The sequence below is a fragment of the Callospermophilus lateralis genome, chromosome 4, assembly GCF_048772815.1.
Source record: "Callospermophilus lateralis isolate mCalLat2 chromosome 4, mCalLat2.hap1, whole genome shotgun sequence".
In the NCBI taxonomy this organism is placed as follows: domain Eukaryota; kingdom Metazoa; phylum Chordata; class Mammalia; order Rodentia; family Sciuridae; genus Callospermophilus; species Callospermophilus lateralis.
In genome coordinates this window covers 144,424,028-144,441,791 of record NC_135308.1, presented here as the reverse complement: position 1 = coordinate 144,441,791, position 17,764 = coordinate 144,424,028, and the positions used below count along the sequence as shown (strand labels likewise).

General features: G+C 37.1%; 1 protein-coding gene across 1 annotated transcript in view; it reads right to left on the bottom strand.

The window, feature by feature from the left end:
- Nedd1 (NEDD1 gamma-tubulin ring complex targeting factor) overlaps positions 1-5,683 on the bottom strand; it is a 64,724-nt gene extending 59,041 nt beyond the window's left edge. The window contains exons 1-3 of the mRNA XM_076853225.2: positions 5,623-5,683; positions 3,272-3,415; positions 512-606 (exon numbers count right to left, since the gene is read on the bottom strand). Of these exons, the coding sequence (XP_076709340.2) occupies positions 512-606; positions 3,272-3,407 (231 nt within the window). The 5' untranslated portion in view covers positions 3,408-3,415; positions 5,623-5,683. The remainder of the gene's footprint in view (positions 1-511; positions 607-3,271; positions 3,416-5,622) is intronic.
- Positions 5,684-17,764: the final 12,081 nt, after the last annotated feature.

The window sequence follows — 17,764 nt, the reverse complement described above, 5'->3', positions numbered from 1 at the left end:
CTCCATTTCATGTGCTATGGGACTAAAGTTCATTTTGACAAAGCCATCAGTTCAAGGAGATTGAGAGAAGCTCAAGCAGCCCCTCCCCCACCTAGTCAACTAAATCTGGCAGATGGGAGTCTTTAGCTGATGGTCCTGAACCCAAGGTCAGTAAGAGTAGTTATATCATAAGGGTTCACATGGTCAGGTCAACCTAGTGACTTAGGTGCGACATAGTCCTAAATCAAGCTTGAACAAGATCCTACCTACAGAGGAAAAAAACAGAGAAAGCAAGTATTAATTAATACAATCCAAGTCCTCAATTGCTCCTGTGGGATCCAATATTATTTTATCTTAAACACATGTAAGCACATGTACTTCACCTTTAAGTGTTACTGTACTGAGTTTAGATTAAAAATAATGCTTTAAACTACTTTCATCTTAAGTTGCAAGTGCCACAGTAAATAAGCAACTGCTACACAAGTAGAACTATGATTCTAAACAAAGAGTTAAAAAACAAACAAAAACTTACCCCTTCGGCAAGCTCCAAAAGCGGAACAGGCTTACATTTGCAACTTGAAACAACTATTTTGTCCCCACTGGAAGATGCTGTTACAAGAAAGTTATCTAAATGAAGAGTTATGGAGCATCAAACAATCCATGATCATCCATGGCACTAGATTATTATTTAAGAATGCAATCACACAAGCAAACACTAAGATAAGCACATAAATATAGCTTACACAGTAGCTTTCAAAATCAGCTCAAGTTACTAATTACAAATTCTCTTTACTACTCCTGCAAGGAAGAACTACCCCTTCTGGCTCTGCTATCACTTGAAAGCTATTTAACCCATGTGAAATTCTACTCCATTTTCGGGGTAGGCCAGAAGGACTAATTTTATCCTTCAAAAATGAGAGCACGACAAAGGCAGCATCAGCAAATAGCAGTCAGCCTTTCTATCTATAAAAACTGCTCAAGATGCTTATTTATTAAACCAGTGTCTGGTAAGAATTTAAGCCAGAAAGTAAGTACCCTCGCGACTCTCCTAATTTTACAAAAAAATGAATACAAATATTTTTTCAAAACTGGAATTCTTTTGATAGAATATTTCAGTCTGAAATATATTCAGAATGAATATTACACTAACTGGCAAATATAAGTGAGTGTGGTCCAATAGCAACTATTAATGTAATGGAAGAATTTTAACTATTTTAAATTAAATATAATCTAAATTATTTTAATTTAAAATTATATTTATTTTACATAAATGGGTAGTAATAAGTAAACACAAAAAAGTAACTAAAATGTTTGAATATACTAATACAATCAAGAATAAAATTCAGATTTTTATTAGAGTCGTAACACATTTTAAAATCAGCAGTTTAAGTCTATGCTCTTTAACAAATAAAGTCTATACAGAGAATCAAGGGAGAATGGCTAACTAGACATTCAGTCCTAACTGTACTACTTTTGGATAAACTGCATAACATTCAGATTTTTTCTAGAACACATATTATAATATCATTCAAACAAAATCATTTCTACATAGGTACTACAACACTGAGAAAAATAAATCATTTCCCTTTCCCTGGCTTCTTCCTCTGTTTATCACTAATTTTGTCCTTAGAATATAAAAAAAAACTGAAAGAAGATACCGTGAAAGGGTAAGCTAGTTACTTTTCAAAGTTCTCTTATACTTTTAGAAGTCATGAGAAAATGAAGAACATTATTAAAGGACCAAAAGAGAAAAATAACCTCCCTGGCACCTTGCACTAATCCCATTTTTGGAATCTATGTTATGGGGACCCAAAAGTTGTTGAGTTCAACTATTCTTTATTCTTCAATAACCAACCTCCATGGAAGGAATCAAAATCTCATTAGGAAGACAAATAAATATATGAAGGCTTTCAGTGCAGATTCATGCACACAAGAAAACTATGCTGAAATAAAACCAGTTTCCAAGCCACCCAACACAACCTCACGGCCACATCAATTTGCTGATATGTCATTTAGAAACATATCAGCAAATGCTAGCTCCCAGTAAAATTCCCTAGAACAAAAAATAATAAATCTCATTAAAAATTACTTTTCTCTTACACAACAACAGAAAAAATTAAGCTCTGAAAATAATGAAAATCTAAAAAGAGGGCAACCACTTCATTTACTTGCCTCTCTCTTCAAAACGTTTTCCCTACTATACATTGGAGAGTCCTTCAAAAACGAGTTACTTCACCATGAGTTTGATTAATATAGTACCAAAGTAAATTTTACTACTGTAATGCAAAAATCAAGAAATGATGAAGCGGTAAATTTAAATAGCTAAGAAAATTTGTCATATTTGTTATGTACTTGTAAGAACAAGCCTTAAACATAAAAAAATTCTAATATTTTTGTTCAAGGATAAGTCATATTTTAAAGTTTTAATATTTTTCTTTCATTAAGAAGTAGAACATTAATATTTTGGTATTAATAAGATCATAAACAATTTGTTGTTTAAGAAACAGTGTAGCTATCATAAAAAAAAATAGTTCCTAGCATACCAATTCTATATTTTCATAAAAGGGTGTTAAGAATTAACAGCAGTGATTCTGAACTGGGGGTGATTCTGGCAATTCTGGAGACATTTTTGGTTGTCACCATTGTGGCTATTGGCATGCAGTGGGTAGTTAGCAGGAAAGCTTCTAAACACCCTACAATGTATAGAAAGTCCCCATGACAAATGTATAAGGCGGCCCAGAATGTCAATAGCGAGAGGTTGAGAAACATTAGTTTACGGGTGTAATTCCTTCATTCATTTTATCCACATTTAGGAGTTCACCAAGAAAAGAAGTCAAGCTATACAATTTTACTACTTCTGTTTGGGAAACAATGTTACTTTCATCATAGAAAGGGAGAAAAATACAAGTAGAATATCAGTAAGATGATGATACTCAACAATTTATCTCCTCCTCATTTTGCTTCTGCCTTCAAATTCTGTCATTAATTTCCAAATCAGATTCAAATAGTCAAATGCAGATGCAAAAACTCATTCCAAACTGCTGATAACACAATTAATTCTATGTTCTATATCTAGATACTAATTTTTTGAATGAGTAGGCTGCAACTCAACCTTTAAAAAATAAAATCAACAGACAAAATCAAAATACATTTATATATAATTTTTAAAAACTACTATATTTTAGTCAATGGTAGCCATACTAAATATATTTTTCATTATGTGTAATATACCAAAGTTTCACTGTTACTTATTGTTAAGCCCAATAAGGTGGTTACTTAAAAAAAAGGATACTATTGCTGCTCCAACACAATGAACTGATTCCATGTGGTGATGTGTGTGGGTTGAATTTATCCACCAGTGTCATGGATGATGCATCCCATATTTTAATATCATCTCCTGATGAAGCAAATCTGAGGTTTTCTTGCATGACTGCGCCTACAAAAAGTTTAGAACATTATATTTAAACAGGATGGGGAGAAAAAAACCTGTTGAAATGAAACATCTAATAAAAAATGAACTTCTATTTGTCCTTTTTTACTCTAGAGCACTTACCACAAAGTAGAAGCAGTGACCTTTCTAAAATATATATCGCATACTCTTGATTGACTCTTCCAATTGTTCCCCAATAGCAATTACAAAAAAATGCAACCTACCTTACATGACCTGGTTATTGGGTAACTCTCCTACCTCTCTTCCCCAAGGGCCACCAGACTCTGAACACAACGGCCTCCTGTCTCATACAACAAGACAAGGTCATTCTCACCTCAGTGTCTTTTCATTTGCTGCCCCATGGTTATCTGCTCATCATTTAGGTCTCAGCTCAAGTGTCTCTGCTTCAGAAGGGTCTTCCCTGACCACTGTGGCTAAAGTGGTCCTTTACCACTTATCTTTCTTTACTCTGTATTCCACTGCCCAATTTCATTTCTTTTTCATGGCATTTAGTACTATCTGAAATTCTTATTTGTTCTCATAATAAGGTCTGCCTTCCTATACCAGAGTCTTGAAACATTCCTGGCATACAGTAGGTACTCAATACATAAGTGTTAAAAGCAACATCCTAATATTTTTTTTTAAATGTACCCCATAAACCTGTGTACTTGCAAGTCTGAATCCTGACATCCCAAGTTTTCCAAATAACTAAAATTTGTAATACCATCAAAAGAGATGCCACTTTATCCCTATACCAATTCTTGATCTATGATACCTTCACTTTTCTCATTTATTTACAGTATGCACTATTTAGAGGCACTACATAATTCTAACAAGGTGCCCTCACAACCAAAGGCAGTCTAGGATTCAAAGGCAAGGAAGTTGATCCAGGCAGATACTTCAAAGAACAGCAAGTACTATGAATGATGGGTAAGAAAAAAATATGCTCAAAAGTACATGTGAAAGAAAAAGAGCATAGAAGTACACTCCCAACACCTTCCTGGTACCAGGGTGAACAAGTATTGCATAGCAATAGTCATATCATACGGGTCCCAAAGTCATCAGGAAAGCATCACATTTAGGTCTAATATACTCCAGTTCAAAGGACAAGTTAAAGGCAAAAATGAATTACAGGAATCTTTCAGTCTCGAAGACCAAAAAAAAATTAATATGTATTAAAAAGCTAACACTTTTAACCAGAAAGATCACTCACATGTTTCGTTATGCTCTTTTCATCAAATAAACAGTGCTACTAAGAGTCACTGAAGTCACCTGTTGAAATGTACACATACAGTGTTTCGATTTGGTGTTTTAGACATATGTAACTTCTGCCCTGTTGGTTTCCTACTCCAGTAACAATGAGATGCTGGAAAGGTGATCTCTAAGCCTAGAAACACTCCTACAAGATGTAGCCAGCTACCATAACCCTACCCAGTGCCTGTTGGGCAATGTGGTGTAGTGGGTAGATTACTGAAGTCAAAGTTCAGAAAAAGATGGGTTTAAAGGGCTGCCCTAACTTAGGTGATGGTAACCTTGACAATCCTTAAATTTTTTCTTCTCTAAGTGGGAAACGGGACCACCTGCCTACCTATCACCCATCTTCTGAGATCTAGCACATTTAAGGGAGAAGCGCTACATCAGCTCTTCAAAGGGAGTCCCATCCAAAGAGATCTGCCAGGGCACCAGGCATAAACCGGACACCAGGCCGGCCCGGTTTAGGCACGGCAGCTGCTCGCAACAAGTCAACAACACTCAGCTGAATAAAACTTCTCCAACTTTCCTCCACCAGGACGCACTCTACTTGCCAGAGCACGGCTCACCTGGGGTTATTGGTAAAACGCACTCCAGTGCCCGCCAAAAGAACCATAGGGAGGTTTACAAAACGGGAGGCAGGCTAGTAGGGAAGAGGCAAAACTTTCCGGAGGCTGCGCACCCCCTTCAGCCGCCGTCAAACTACTCTAGCGGGACGGGCTACCTCTCGGAGCAGTCGGGGGCGGAGGTGCGTGACCCCGACCCGAGAATCCCGGGCCACTTCCCCGCCCGCCGCGCCCCGGCCGGGTAACCGCCTGGAGCGCAGGGCCGGCCGGAGCGCGCGTAACCCGGACGTCCCTGGCGCCCCAACTCTGAAGTGGTTGAAAGGGCGACAGAAAAGCGGTCGGGCGAGACCCGCGTGACCGGGCTACCAGCTGACTCCGGGAACTCTGGGACCTCACCTCTCCGCAGCGGCACAACAGGGAGCCCAGGCGCAACCCGTTCAGCACTCGGCTTCCGGCTCCCGCCTGGACTTGTTAAACTTCGGCGGCCGGAAGTCCCGCCCCGGATTGCGTCACGGGGTGAGGCACCGCCCCCAGCGGCGCTCGGGTGTGCAGGGCAAGACCAGGACAGGGGCTCAGGTTGGAGCTGGTGCTGGGGGTCTACAGTACAAGCCATTCCAGCCACGGGGCGGAAATTTGCGCCCGGGGCAACAACTTCCACGCCCCAGAGACAGCCGGCAAAATGCTTCATTTGTTCTCTGACTGCCAACTGTGTGCCAGGCACTGAGTTAGATAAATCTGGGGATAGATACAGTGATGGGCTTAGTCTGGGGTGGACAAGAGTACAGTGAAGATTCTGGTCCCTGGCCTGGTGGAGCTCACAATAATCCAGTACAGAAGGCTGACATTAATGAATAATTACAGACTTAAAAGTAAAGGGAAAACTGTGACAGTTGATACAAAGGAAAGATACCAGATTATGAGACCTCATAATAAGGAAAATTAATATGGATGTAGGCTTATGAAAGATTCTATAAAGAGGGAACTATGTGGAGCAGATAATACCACATGAAATTTGCTAAGTAGTAACCGAAAACCTAGGAGTCTGAGCTCGCCAACTTCAAAACCCATGGTCTTTCACATCTTGCTGTGAGGTCAGGAATATCAAACACCATCTGGTTGGAAATTCTTTTGAAGGGAATGCCTCTCAGTATGGACCAGAGGGTTGCTGAGCTGAATTTTCAAATGCCCCTTTAGCTCTACTGACAATTTTTGCTGAGAGTACTTATAGGGCATTTCTTCCTCAAAGTGTCACTCTTTCATCACAACTACACACAGGACGGACGTTGTTTGTAGACTAGGTACATAAGCCCCAGTTATTTGCATCCATATTGCAAGTAACTAGAAACATTCCTTAAAAGTCCATTCTCCCACCCCCAGGAGAAATTGGAGTCCTGGTAACGTTCTGGAGGCTGATGAGGAGGGACAAAGGATAAAGACAGAAAGCAAAGACTACCTTAATTGTATAAACTGCAATTCTTGAGATTATTAAATCTAATGTTGGCCAGGATGGACACAAAATATTGGGAACTGAGACAATAGAATAATGGAGCTAGAGCAAGGGGAATTGGGGACACATGGATAAAAGAAAAAAAAACAATTAAATCTCTGAAAATTGAAACCAGCAGGAAAATTGAGACTAGGCTATATGAAAAAGATGTCTGATATGATAAAATATAATAATGGATTATATAGAGATAGTTATTGAGCACTTTGCTAGGCACTATATAAGTATAGGTATGTATATAAAGTGTAGATGAATGTATATTCAAATGAATAATTTCACCTTTCTAAAAGCCCATGAAGTATATACTATTATGGACATATGATGAAACAGATGTTAGGTAAACTTGCCCAAGATTACACAGTAAGTAATAGAGGCAGTAAGTAATAGAGGCAGAAATTAAGCCCAGGACCTCCTAAGATTAAGAATACAAGGATGCCTATAAAGACTATACTCCAAACCATTACGCTATGTAGTCAAAAGACAAAACAGGATGAAGGACATAGTAATAACCGCCACTTCTCCCTTCTTTCTGGTCCTATAGTCTCATCATACCTTAAATTAGCCCTAGAAAAGTCCCATTGTTCTCCTCACCATTTCTGTGTCCATTTGTTTTCTATTTACACTCAACATTATTATGATCAGAGAACATGCTCTCTGAGATTTATACTTTTAAACTTTATTGAGACTATGTGGTTTTCAAATAAATATTCCATGTGTATTTGAAAAGAATGTTTATCTTGTAAAGTTGGGAATACAGTGTTCTATGAATGTCAGTTAACAACATTCCTTGTGTAGTATAGAATACAAGCAATAGAAACCAAATGTTAGTAATCTTGGCAATATATAAATCACATAAACATATATCTTCCCAAAGTAGACATCAAGACATGAAGAATTCCTAGAGACAAAGAGGAATATTTCATAATAATAAAATGGTAAATAACACAAGAAGCTATATCAGTTGTAAATGTATATGTGATCGATAACAGAATTTGGAAGTATATGAGGAATAAAATATCAGAACTAAAGGGGAAAATGCATATCCATAATCAGTGTTGGAAACATTAACAGAATTCTCTCAGTATTTGATACAAAATCAGATAAGGAAAAAAAATCACTAAAGATGTGGAAGATTTGGACACTACCAACTGTTTTAATTGGCATAGAACACTGTACTCCCAACTATTACAAAGTAAATTTTTTTTCAAATATATATGGAATGTTTATGAAGATAAACTATATAATATCAATAGATTTTAAAAGAGTAAATATCACCAAGCATGTTTTCTGATCATAAAAGTATTGAACATAGATACAAATGAACAGAGATCTGGAAAAGTTTTGAACATCTGAAAATTAAGCAACTTTACTTCTAAACAGCCCTGGGTCAAGAAGTAATCAAATCACACCACACACACACACACACAAAAGGCAATATATAAATATTTATGTAGACAAAGATATAAAAAGAAAAAATATAGAAAAAGCTACAACAGTGCTTAAGAGAGAAATAATAAGCTTAAATGTTTTTATTGTGGAACAAAAGCAAGTTCTAAAATCAGTGATCTGTGCTGTGCTGGGTGGTAAGGAATCCAGAAAAAGAAGAGCAAATTAAACACCGTAAAGATTTTTTTACTGTACAAAACAATGAAATTGAAAACAAATAAATAATAGAGAAATACTGATGAAACCAAAAGCTGATTCTTTGAAATGATTAATAAAATCAATAAACCTCTACCTAGGTGTATCCAGAAGAGAAAAATAAATTAGCAATATCCTGATTAAGACAGAGATCATCAATACAGATCCAAAGAACATCTTAAAAGATGATAAGGGAGTACTTTGAACAACTCTATGTTGATAAATTTGGTAACTTAAATAAAATGGTCAAATACCTTGAAAGACACATATATTAAACCTGACACCAGAAGAGAAGGATATGTACATAAAATGAATTCATAATTAATAAAACTCAATCACAAAGAAAACCCTAGGATTAGTCGCCTTAACTGTTGAATTCTGCCAAACCATAAGGAAGAAATAATGCCAATCCAATGTAAATTTTGTCAGAGAAAAGGAGAAAAAAAAACACATTTTTTAAGACAGTATTACTCTGATACTAAACCTAAACAAATATATTATAAGAAACAACTGTAGACACCTATCCCTAAAACATAAGACAAAACTCTGTGTGTATGTGTGTGTGTGTGTGTGTGTATTCAAATTAAATCCAGTACTATGTAAGAAGGACTACAACTCATAGCTAAGTAAGATTTATTCCAGAAATGCTAAATAGATTTCACATTCAAAAATCAGTTAACTTAATACACCATATTAAAACAATAAATGAAATAACAAATAATTATATCAATGGATGAAACAAAAGTATTTCGGAAATGTAACATGCATCCATGATTAAAAATTCTCAGCAAACTAGGGAAAAGAGGAAGAAAACATCCTCACTGGTCAAGGTCATCTATGAAAAGTTCATGGATAGCACCTTCATGGTGAAAACTGAATTGTTTTCCTCCTAAAATTAAGAATACAAGGATGCCTAGAGTCACCACAGTATTTAACACTCTCCTGGAGGTCTTTGGTAGTGCAATAAGGCAAAAAAAAAAAAAAAAAAAAAGTGAATTAAAAAACATACAGAATGGAGAGGAAGAAGTAAAACTCTGTTGACATACCATTATGATTGTGTGCTGGAAAAGTCACAAGGAATCCAGAAAGAAAACTCTTACAGTAATAAATGAAATTAGCAAGTCTGTACAAAGTCAATAACCAAAAATAGAATAGTATTTTTTATATACTAACAATGAACAATTGAAAAATTTCAGTTCCATTTCCAATAACATCAAAGTTATGTGTGACTATTTCTAACTACACATAAATTTGAGAAAAAATGTGTGTAATAAGCATACATTTAAAAAAAACAGTACTGAGAGAAGTTAAAGACTAAGTAAATGGAAAGTTATGCTATAGTCATGATTGACTATTGTTAGAATGTCCATTATTTTCCAAATTAAATCTGTACATTCTACTGAATCTCCCCCAAATTCCAGCAGACATAAAATAACAAAGCTAGCTCAAAATTTTATATTTTAATGTGAATCTCCTAACCAAACCAATATTTAATAAACAACAAAATCAGAGGACCTATATCTCATATCAATCCAGATTCAATCCAAACTAACCCACAGTGACAGAAACCAGAAGAGCTTTCTTGCTGAGTGCCTGGGTGTTATGGAAAGGATGGACTACAAAGGAGTCAAGGAAACAATGATAGTGATGCGAATGTGATTGATATTGGCAAAGGAAAATCTCAGTCTAACAGGTGAGCATTGGGCCTAAAGAGCAACTGGTCCATGTAGCAGATCCAAGGATTCCACAGAGATACAGTCAAGATAAATACACGCACACACACACACACACACACACACACCCCTTGAATGTTTAATTATATTGAAAAGAGGTTTACAAAACTAGGGGAGAGAAGGGTAGGGCTTAATTCATGACTGAATCCATAGAAAACAAGTCAAATAACCAAACAACAACTAAGCAAAAACCAACACCAGAGAAACAAAAAGTCTGTGAATAGGAAAAAAAATGGTAATGGAAACCATAATTTACTACATAATTATTAGGGTTTGGATATGTGGTGTCCCGCAAAGTTCATGTGTAAAACAATCAAGAAAGTTTAGAGGTGAGATGATCAGGTTATGAGAGCCTTAGCCTTATCACTAGATTAATCCATAGACATGGATTAACTGGGTGGTAACTGTAGGCAAGGAGGGTATGCCTGGAGGAGGTGAGTCACTGGGAGCATATGGCTTTGAGGCTTACCTTTTGTCCAGAAAGAGTAGAGTTTTCTGCTTCCTACTGCCTGTCCTGAGGGGCTTTTCTATGCCATGTCCTTCTGTCATGATGTGCTGCCTCACCTTGGGCCCAGAGAGATGGAGTCAGCCAATCATGAACTGAACTTCTGAAACTATGAGCCCCAAATAAACTTTTCCTCCTCTAATCATTCTCATCAGGTCTTTTGGTCACTGGACAAAAAGGCTAACTAAAACAGTGTGTCTCTTTAAATAATATTCATCTAGTCATAAAAATGGACACATAAAATATTAATTTAATCAAAATTATGATACAGTTATCCTGGGTTGACAGGGAGATAGGAAGTGTGCATGTGTGTGTAGTTGCGTGGAGGAGGGTTCTGAAAGAACTGACTCCACGCCTTCTTTAGGAGTAAAGCCTAAAATTGGAGGGAAAAAAAATAGCCTGTCATCAGAGAGATGAAGATAAATGCCAAAGGACATTACAGAGAAGTACATAAAACTACAGGGCTTAAAAATATACCAGTGTTTTTTTTAAAAGCAGTCAATCACTCCTACACACCCACACCCACTTACCACTCCCCCACAGGCACATTTTTCCTATGCTCTGTCATGTTGTCATCATTGTTCTATCAACACACATTTGTGAAACTTCTAGGGTGCTGGTAGATGGGTACCACAGTCACCAAGATGAACAAGTATTTTTAAATTCTTCTGGAGGTCTCAGGCAGTGCAATAAGACAACAAGAAGAAAATAAAAAGCATACAGAATGGAAAGGAAGAAGGAAGACTTTATTTGCAGATCATGTGATTTGTATGCTGGGAAATCAAAAGGAATCCAGAAATGACATATACTCAAGAAATATAGTAGCCCCCCCCCACCGTTCTACCCACCCCTCACCTGCAAGAGATACATTTCAAGATACCTTGTTAAGGTTTAGACATGAGGTATTCCACAAAAGCTCATGTGTGAAACAATACAGGAATGCCCAGACGTAAAACGATTAGATAATGAGAGCTGTAATTAGTGGATTAATCCCTTTAGTGGATTTATAATTAGAAAAGACTAATGTATTATATGGCAGCTGTAAGCAGGTAGGGTGTGGCTGGAGGAAGGAGTGAGTCCTTGGGGATTATATATTTTGTTCCTGGCTCTCCATATACATTCTCTCTCTCTCTCTCTCTCTCTCTCTCTCTCTCTCTCTCTCTCTCTCTCTCTCTTTCTGCTTCCTGACTGCTATGAGCTGAGTAGCCTTCCTCCACCACATCCTTCCAGAATGATTTTCTGCCTTACATTGAGTTCAGAGCAATGGAGTTGTCCAACCATGACCTGAGACTCAAAACTGCAAGCCTAAAATAAACGTTTCCACCTCAAAGTTATTCTTGTTGAGTATTTGATCAAATTGACAAGAAGTGGACTAACACACCCCCAGGGGATGTCTGAAACTGTACATAGTATTCACTATTTAGTCTGGTTTTCTCTATACTTTTGTACATAAAACTGAATTTATAAATTAAGCACCATAAAAGATTAATAACAATAATAAAATAGAACAGATGTAACAACATACTATAATAAAAGTAATATGAATGTCATCTTTTCCTCTCTCAAAATATTTTCTTGTATTATACTCACCCATCTTGATAACATGAAATGATCTTTAAACACTTTAAGAACGGCTTCTCTTTGGCATATTCACATCACTAGCCTCACAACTCTTGTGCACGGGGACAATTACTAAGTAAAATAAGAATTGCTTGAACAGAAATACTGTGATACTATAACATCTAGTCTGGTAACTGAGACAACTATTAAGAGACTAACCAGTGGGTGGCATATACAGTGTGGAAACACTGAACAAAGGGATGATTCATGCCCCAGGTCAGGATGGAGCAGTACAAAACAAGATTTCATCATGCTATTCAAAATAACACAAAATTTAAAATATATTCATTTCTGGAATTTTCCACTTAATATTTTCAGAACACAGCTGACCACAGGAAAATAAAAGGGTGGAAAATGAAAACACATAACACGGTCTTCTGTGAAAATTTACAGGTACGGTCCTATTAAGTGGACATCTGCATTCCTTTCCTCTTTCCCTCTTCCCTATACAGCTTCTACCGACCCATAATTTAGGCAGCCTGCTGTTCCCCATGGTTCTTCCTTGCATGGTTCTTCCCGTGTCTCCCTCTGGCATTTCATCCAGGTTTGTGCTGAAATATCCCCTCTTCAAGGATAATTTTCCCTGGACTACCTATCTAAAATGTCCACTGTATTCCATCGCACTATATTTTCTTTATCTTCAAAGCATTTACCTGCTTGACATTCTACATTCATTTGCTGGTTGTATTTGCTTAGTTTCTTCACTGAAATGAAAGTGCCACAAAAACAGGTTTTCTGTTCCGTTTGTTTTCCATTGTATCCCCAGTGCTTAGAACAGTGCCTATCATAGAGTGGACTCAACACCTATTTGTTGAATGAGCAGACAAATGAGTGAATGTCTCCAGTCCAAATCTCTCATCTGAATGCATCTTCTCTATGCCCAAACATCCTCCCTTCCACAGCTCCTCATGGCATTCCAAGTACTCAAATCAAATATTTGCAAGTCAGTTATTTAATTTCCCACTTCCTTCCCACACACAACTAGTCACTGGACTCCATCAATTCTATTGAGGATTATTTCCCACATCAGTCCACTTCTCCAGTTGCTACTGTTGTTATTTTGATTTGGATCATCCTCTATGTTTCATTGGATTGTTGAAACAACTTCCTCCTAATTTTCTTTACAAGTTTCAGGCTTTCATTCCTGTTATTATCCTCAAAACTCTTAACAATATTTGTTACAAAAATGAAAGTCTGATCACATGACTGCCCTTCTTAAAGACTTTGCCTTCAGAATAAAGTCCAAATTCCCTTTCAGGGGGATCACCACCCTGATGCCCATCACCACCACCTTGTGCTGACTTTTCCAAATATTCTCTGGACACTACTGGGCCAGCCTTCCTGATTATAGATGCCATGCACCATGCTGTCTAGAATTGCCTTTCCATTGTCTCTCCTTACATCTTCCCCTGCCTCTTTACCTGGCTCTGTCCAATTCATCAGAGGGTAAGGATCTGAGAAAATTCCCTTCCCTACTGAGTGCTGCCACAGCATCCTAGGTCCATCCTGATGGATTTGAAATCACGAGTCTGCCTACTCACTGGCCTCTTGCACTGGACTTCAGGTTACAGGAACATAGAGCCTGCCTATGAAAAATAAGGCTTTGTGTCCCTAGTTCCCAGCATGGTGTCTGACACAGGGAGATATTTAATGAATGCTTGATGAATGAAAGAATGCATGCATGAGTCTGTTTTTTAGAATCTGTTTTTAGAATTTAGCTGTAAAGTGGAAAATGGATTGCCAGTGGGGAGTCTAAAAACATGCAGACTGGTTAAGAGCTAATTGACATATTCCAGACAAGATGAAGAGGGGCTGGACTAAGGCAGAGGCAATGGGAATGGAAATAAGGAGTCAGAATCAAGAGACTTTTGTTCCAAAAAACAAAAGAGATTTTATGAGCAAATGCGATTGATTGAGCACTGTGTATTTTCTGAAGGCTGGCTGTAGTGTTTTAAATTTAGACAAAGGGCTAGAAAGCCAGACATACCCTGTAAGAAGCAATCAATCAACAAACTTCATGAAAGTGAGAGGAGGTGATAGAAGTAGACAAAGAGGTTAGGGAGGCACACAGAGTTTCGGATATAGAAATAAAAAAGAGTTTTACTGCCAAAGAGACCGACAGGAGAGTGAAGATTTCAGCACAGAGGACATAATAACTGGAAAACTTTGCTTTAGTCTCTAATGTAGTAATAAAAATTGAAGACAGTCTATAAATATTATACTGACTAGGCAGTTATGTATTATGCAAACTGTCTTCCATTTTGATAAAAAGATAGAAAAATAAACAAGCAAATTTCTAGGATTTATTGGGGGGAAATAACTGACTTCCAGGGAAGGTCACAGGATCCATGCAGGTTCATCCTATTTGCATTTTCTATCTCTAAAGCCATAACATGATAGTGACTCCTAAGATGGTCCTGAAACATGTAAAGATACCATTATGACATCTGAGCTATCAGAAGGAATGAACAACTATTTCCTAGAAGCCTACTATGTGTGGGTCACCATGGTTTATATATATCTGTCCCCCACCTCAACTTCCGGAAAAGAAAAAAGAAACAAATTATTATAGCCTCCTAACTTACCCTGGGAAATTCTTTTTGAAGGCTATTTTCTTTTCAAATAATCAAAACTGTAAGGAGCTTTCTTTTCCTGAATAGATTATGAATATATGTTGTAAAACATTTAATCAGTACAAAAAGGTCAAATTAAAAATAAATCTTTGCCCATCCCAGTTAGTGACTCACAATTTCCTCTCTCTAGGATGGTAGATAAGCATAATTTCTTGTGCCTCCTTCCAGGAATATTCTGTATATAAGTACAATTTTACATAATGCATTCAAAGTCTGCTCCTTATACATTGAACACAAACATTCACTTACTCTGCATCTGTTCTCTGCTCTATTTTTTTGCTGAACAATATATAGTCAAGTGCTCCTCATCTTAGTACACATTGGCCTCATTCCCCCTTTTGTCCACATAATATTCTGCTCTGTAGACAAATGTGGTTTATTTTGCAAAGGTGAATATTAAAATTATTTTCCAGATATTCTTTATAGCTAAATCACACATGTAAGTAGAACTATATATGCTAACACCATTCAATAGTGATCTAATATGAACAACAAATGTATTTTAAATGTTCTAGCAGCCACATTAAAAAAGTAAAAGAAACAAGTGAAAATAATTTTAAAAATATATTTAACCTGTTATGTCCAAAATATTATCATATCAACAAGTACTCAATGCAAAATAGTTAATAATGAGATAATTACTATTCCTATTACTCATCTTTTTAACCAAGCTTTACTCCAAATGATAACTTGGGTTGTTTTAAAAATTCAAATTTATCCTTAAAAGACGTGGGTTTTTACCCTTTCAAACTCTGAGGCAATTTCAAAAGAGAAGTTTTAAGAATGTTTCATTCAGTAGCATCTCCACTGGGACAACTGCACAGCTTCCCAACGTGAACACCCTGGAAAATGTTCTATTTTTATTTATTTTTGTAATCAGTTTTCTTTATAAGCTTATCTCACACCCAAAACAAAGCTAAATTGCCATTAAGGAAAAGAAAATCTATCTTAATGTGCTGCTTTTAGGGATACCTCTTAATTCACATATTTGATTTAAAAAGGAAGGCTACCAACTCAGTATCTGGAAAGGTTAGGGCCTGTTGATGCCACAGTTCCTCCTGTTCAGTAAAGAAAGACTTGGGTTCATTCTCCCTTTGGGAGCATGGGTGCAAGTTTTCCTGACCCTAGTTATCTTGACTTTCAGATATTCTAGAATGAATAACCAGAGCCATTTTGAGATCAGTTCTGTTCCTGGGTTACAGTCTTCTTGCTCTCTGCTTGACCTCTAAATATCTATTGTCCTGATCATTATGCCTTCAGCCTTCTGGATTTTCATGGTAATGCCTTTCTTCTTATGAAAAAAAATCATTAAAATCTACGGCTTTATCATGTAATCTTTTGAGCAACCAATAAAAAAAATCTATGGCTTTAATAACTATTTCTACTCTATTGGCTCTAAATCAGACATCCCATGGGCACCTCAAATCCAAAAGGGTTACAGTAAACACTGTTTTTAACACCAAATATGCTCTTCCTACTACACCTTTCCAAGAATCCTTCAAATTAATTCCTACCTTCTACCCTAACATACCTTCCCTTAGTTCAGACTATCATTTATTCTAGTCTGGGATTTCAGTGTTCTCTCCCAGTGAATCTTCTTTCCTCCATGTTTGTCCCATTCTGTGCTCCATATTCTTGTGTTTTGCTTCTTCATATTATTTATATTCAAAATACTTAACAAGAACAACTTCGTGCAGGAAAAAGTTTATTTGGCGCTCATGGCATCAGAGGTCTCAGTCCATAGATGGCTGGCTCCATTGCTCTGGGGCCAAGTGAGGTAGAAAAATCATGGCAGAAGGATGTGGCAGAGGAGAGCTGCTCACCTCTTGGTGGCCAGGAAGCAGAGCCAGAAAAAGAAGGGCTATAGGAAAAGAAGCAACCTTCCAGGTCACACTTCCAGTGACCCACCCAATTCAGTCCTGTTCCACCTGCCTACAGTGATCACCCAGTGGGTCTATTCAAACTAAGATGGACTGATTAGGTTACAGCTCTCACAATCCAATCATTTCACCTCCGAACATTCCTGCATTAACACTGGAGTTCTGGGAGAACACCTCATATCTAAACCATAACATTGCCAGACAGATCTATAAAAATGAAATGTTACCATGTCACTCCTCTTCTGAACATGCTTCACTGCCCCCCCCATCATTTTTAGGATAAAGTTTCATACACTCATTCATTCAGTTGCTAAATCTTAAACACTTACCATGTCCCAAGTTGTGGTTGCTCTAGTTGTGAAAAATAGGATAAAAGCATGGTTTCTAAAAAGCTTAAAAGAGCTACTAGCTTTGTTTATTTGAAAATAGGTTTCAAGTTCTTTGAAAAAAAGTCATGAAACAAGAGAGACTTTATTGAAATTTGCAGTGCAAAGACTGTGATTTACTCTTTCTCAGTTCTACAGAAAAACAACCTCAAATAGATGACCTAAGAAGTCCCAACCTGAATTCTTTGTCTACTGCAGATCCTCTCTTGCTTTTTGCTCTTTTTTTTTTAACTGTGATGAAGCTTTTCAAAAGATTAAAGGAAGATTCCACCCCCAAAATGACTTTTTGCATTTCTTATAGTTTCTGAATGCTATTAGCATTCAAGGAGACTTAAACCTCATATCTCTGTACCTATGCAATGGAGAAAGCTTTATCTGCCTGTATCCATGGAGGCAGACCTTTGGGTCAGACAGCTGTCCTGTGTTTTTTGAACACAAACTGAGAGATGCTCTATATCCCTTATTTTCTAATAACTTGCCACAGCTCTGATGCAACACTCTGAGGTTATGGTGTTCAGCTGGTTTGGTGCATACTTCCTGTAATAAAGGGTGCATTTGAATAAAAACAGCTGATCTCATTTTAATCTTGAGAAAAGCTTGGAAACTACATTAGAAGGGACAATCCTTCACTTGATG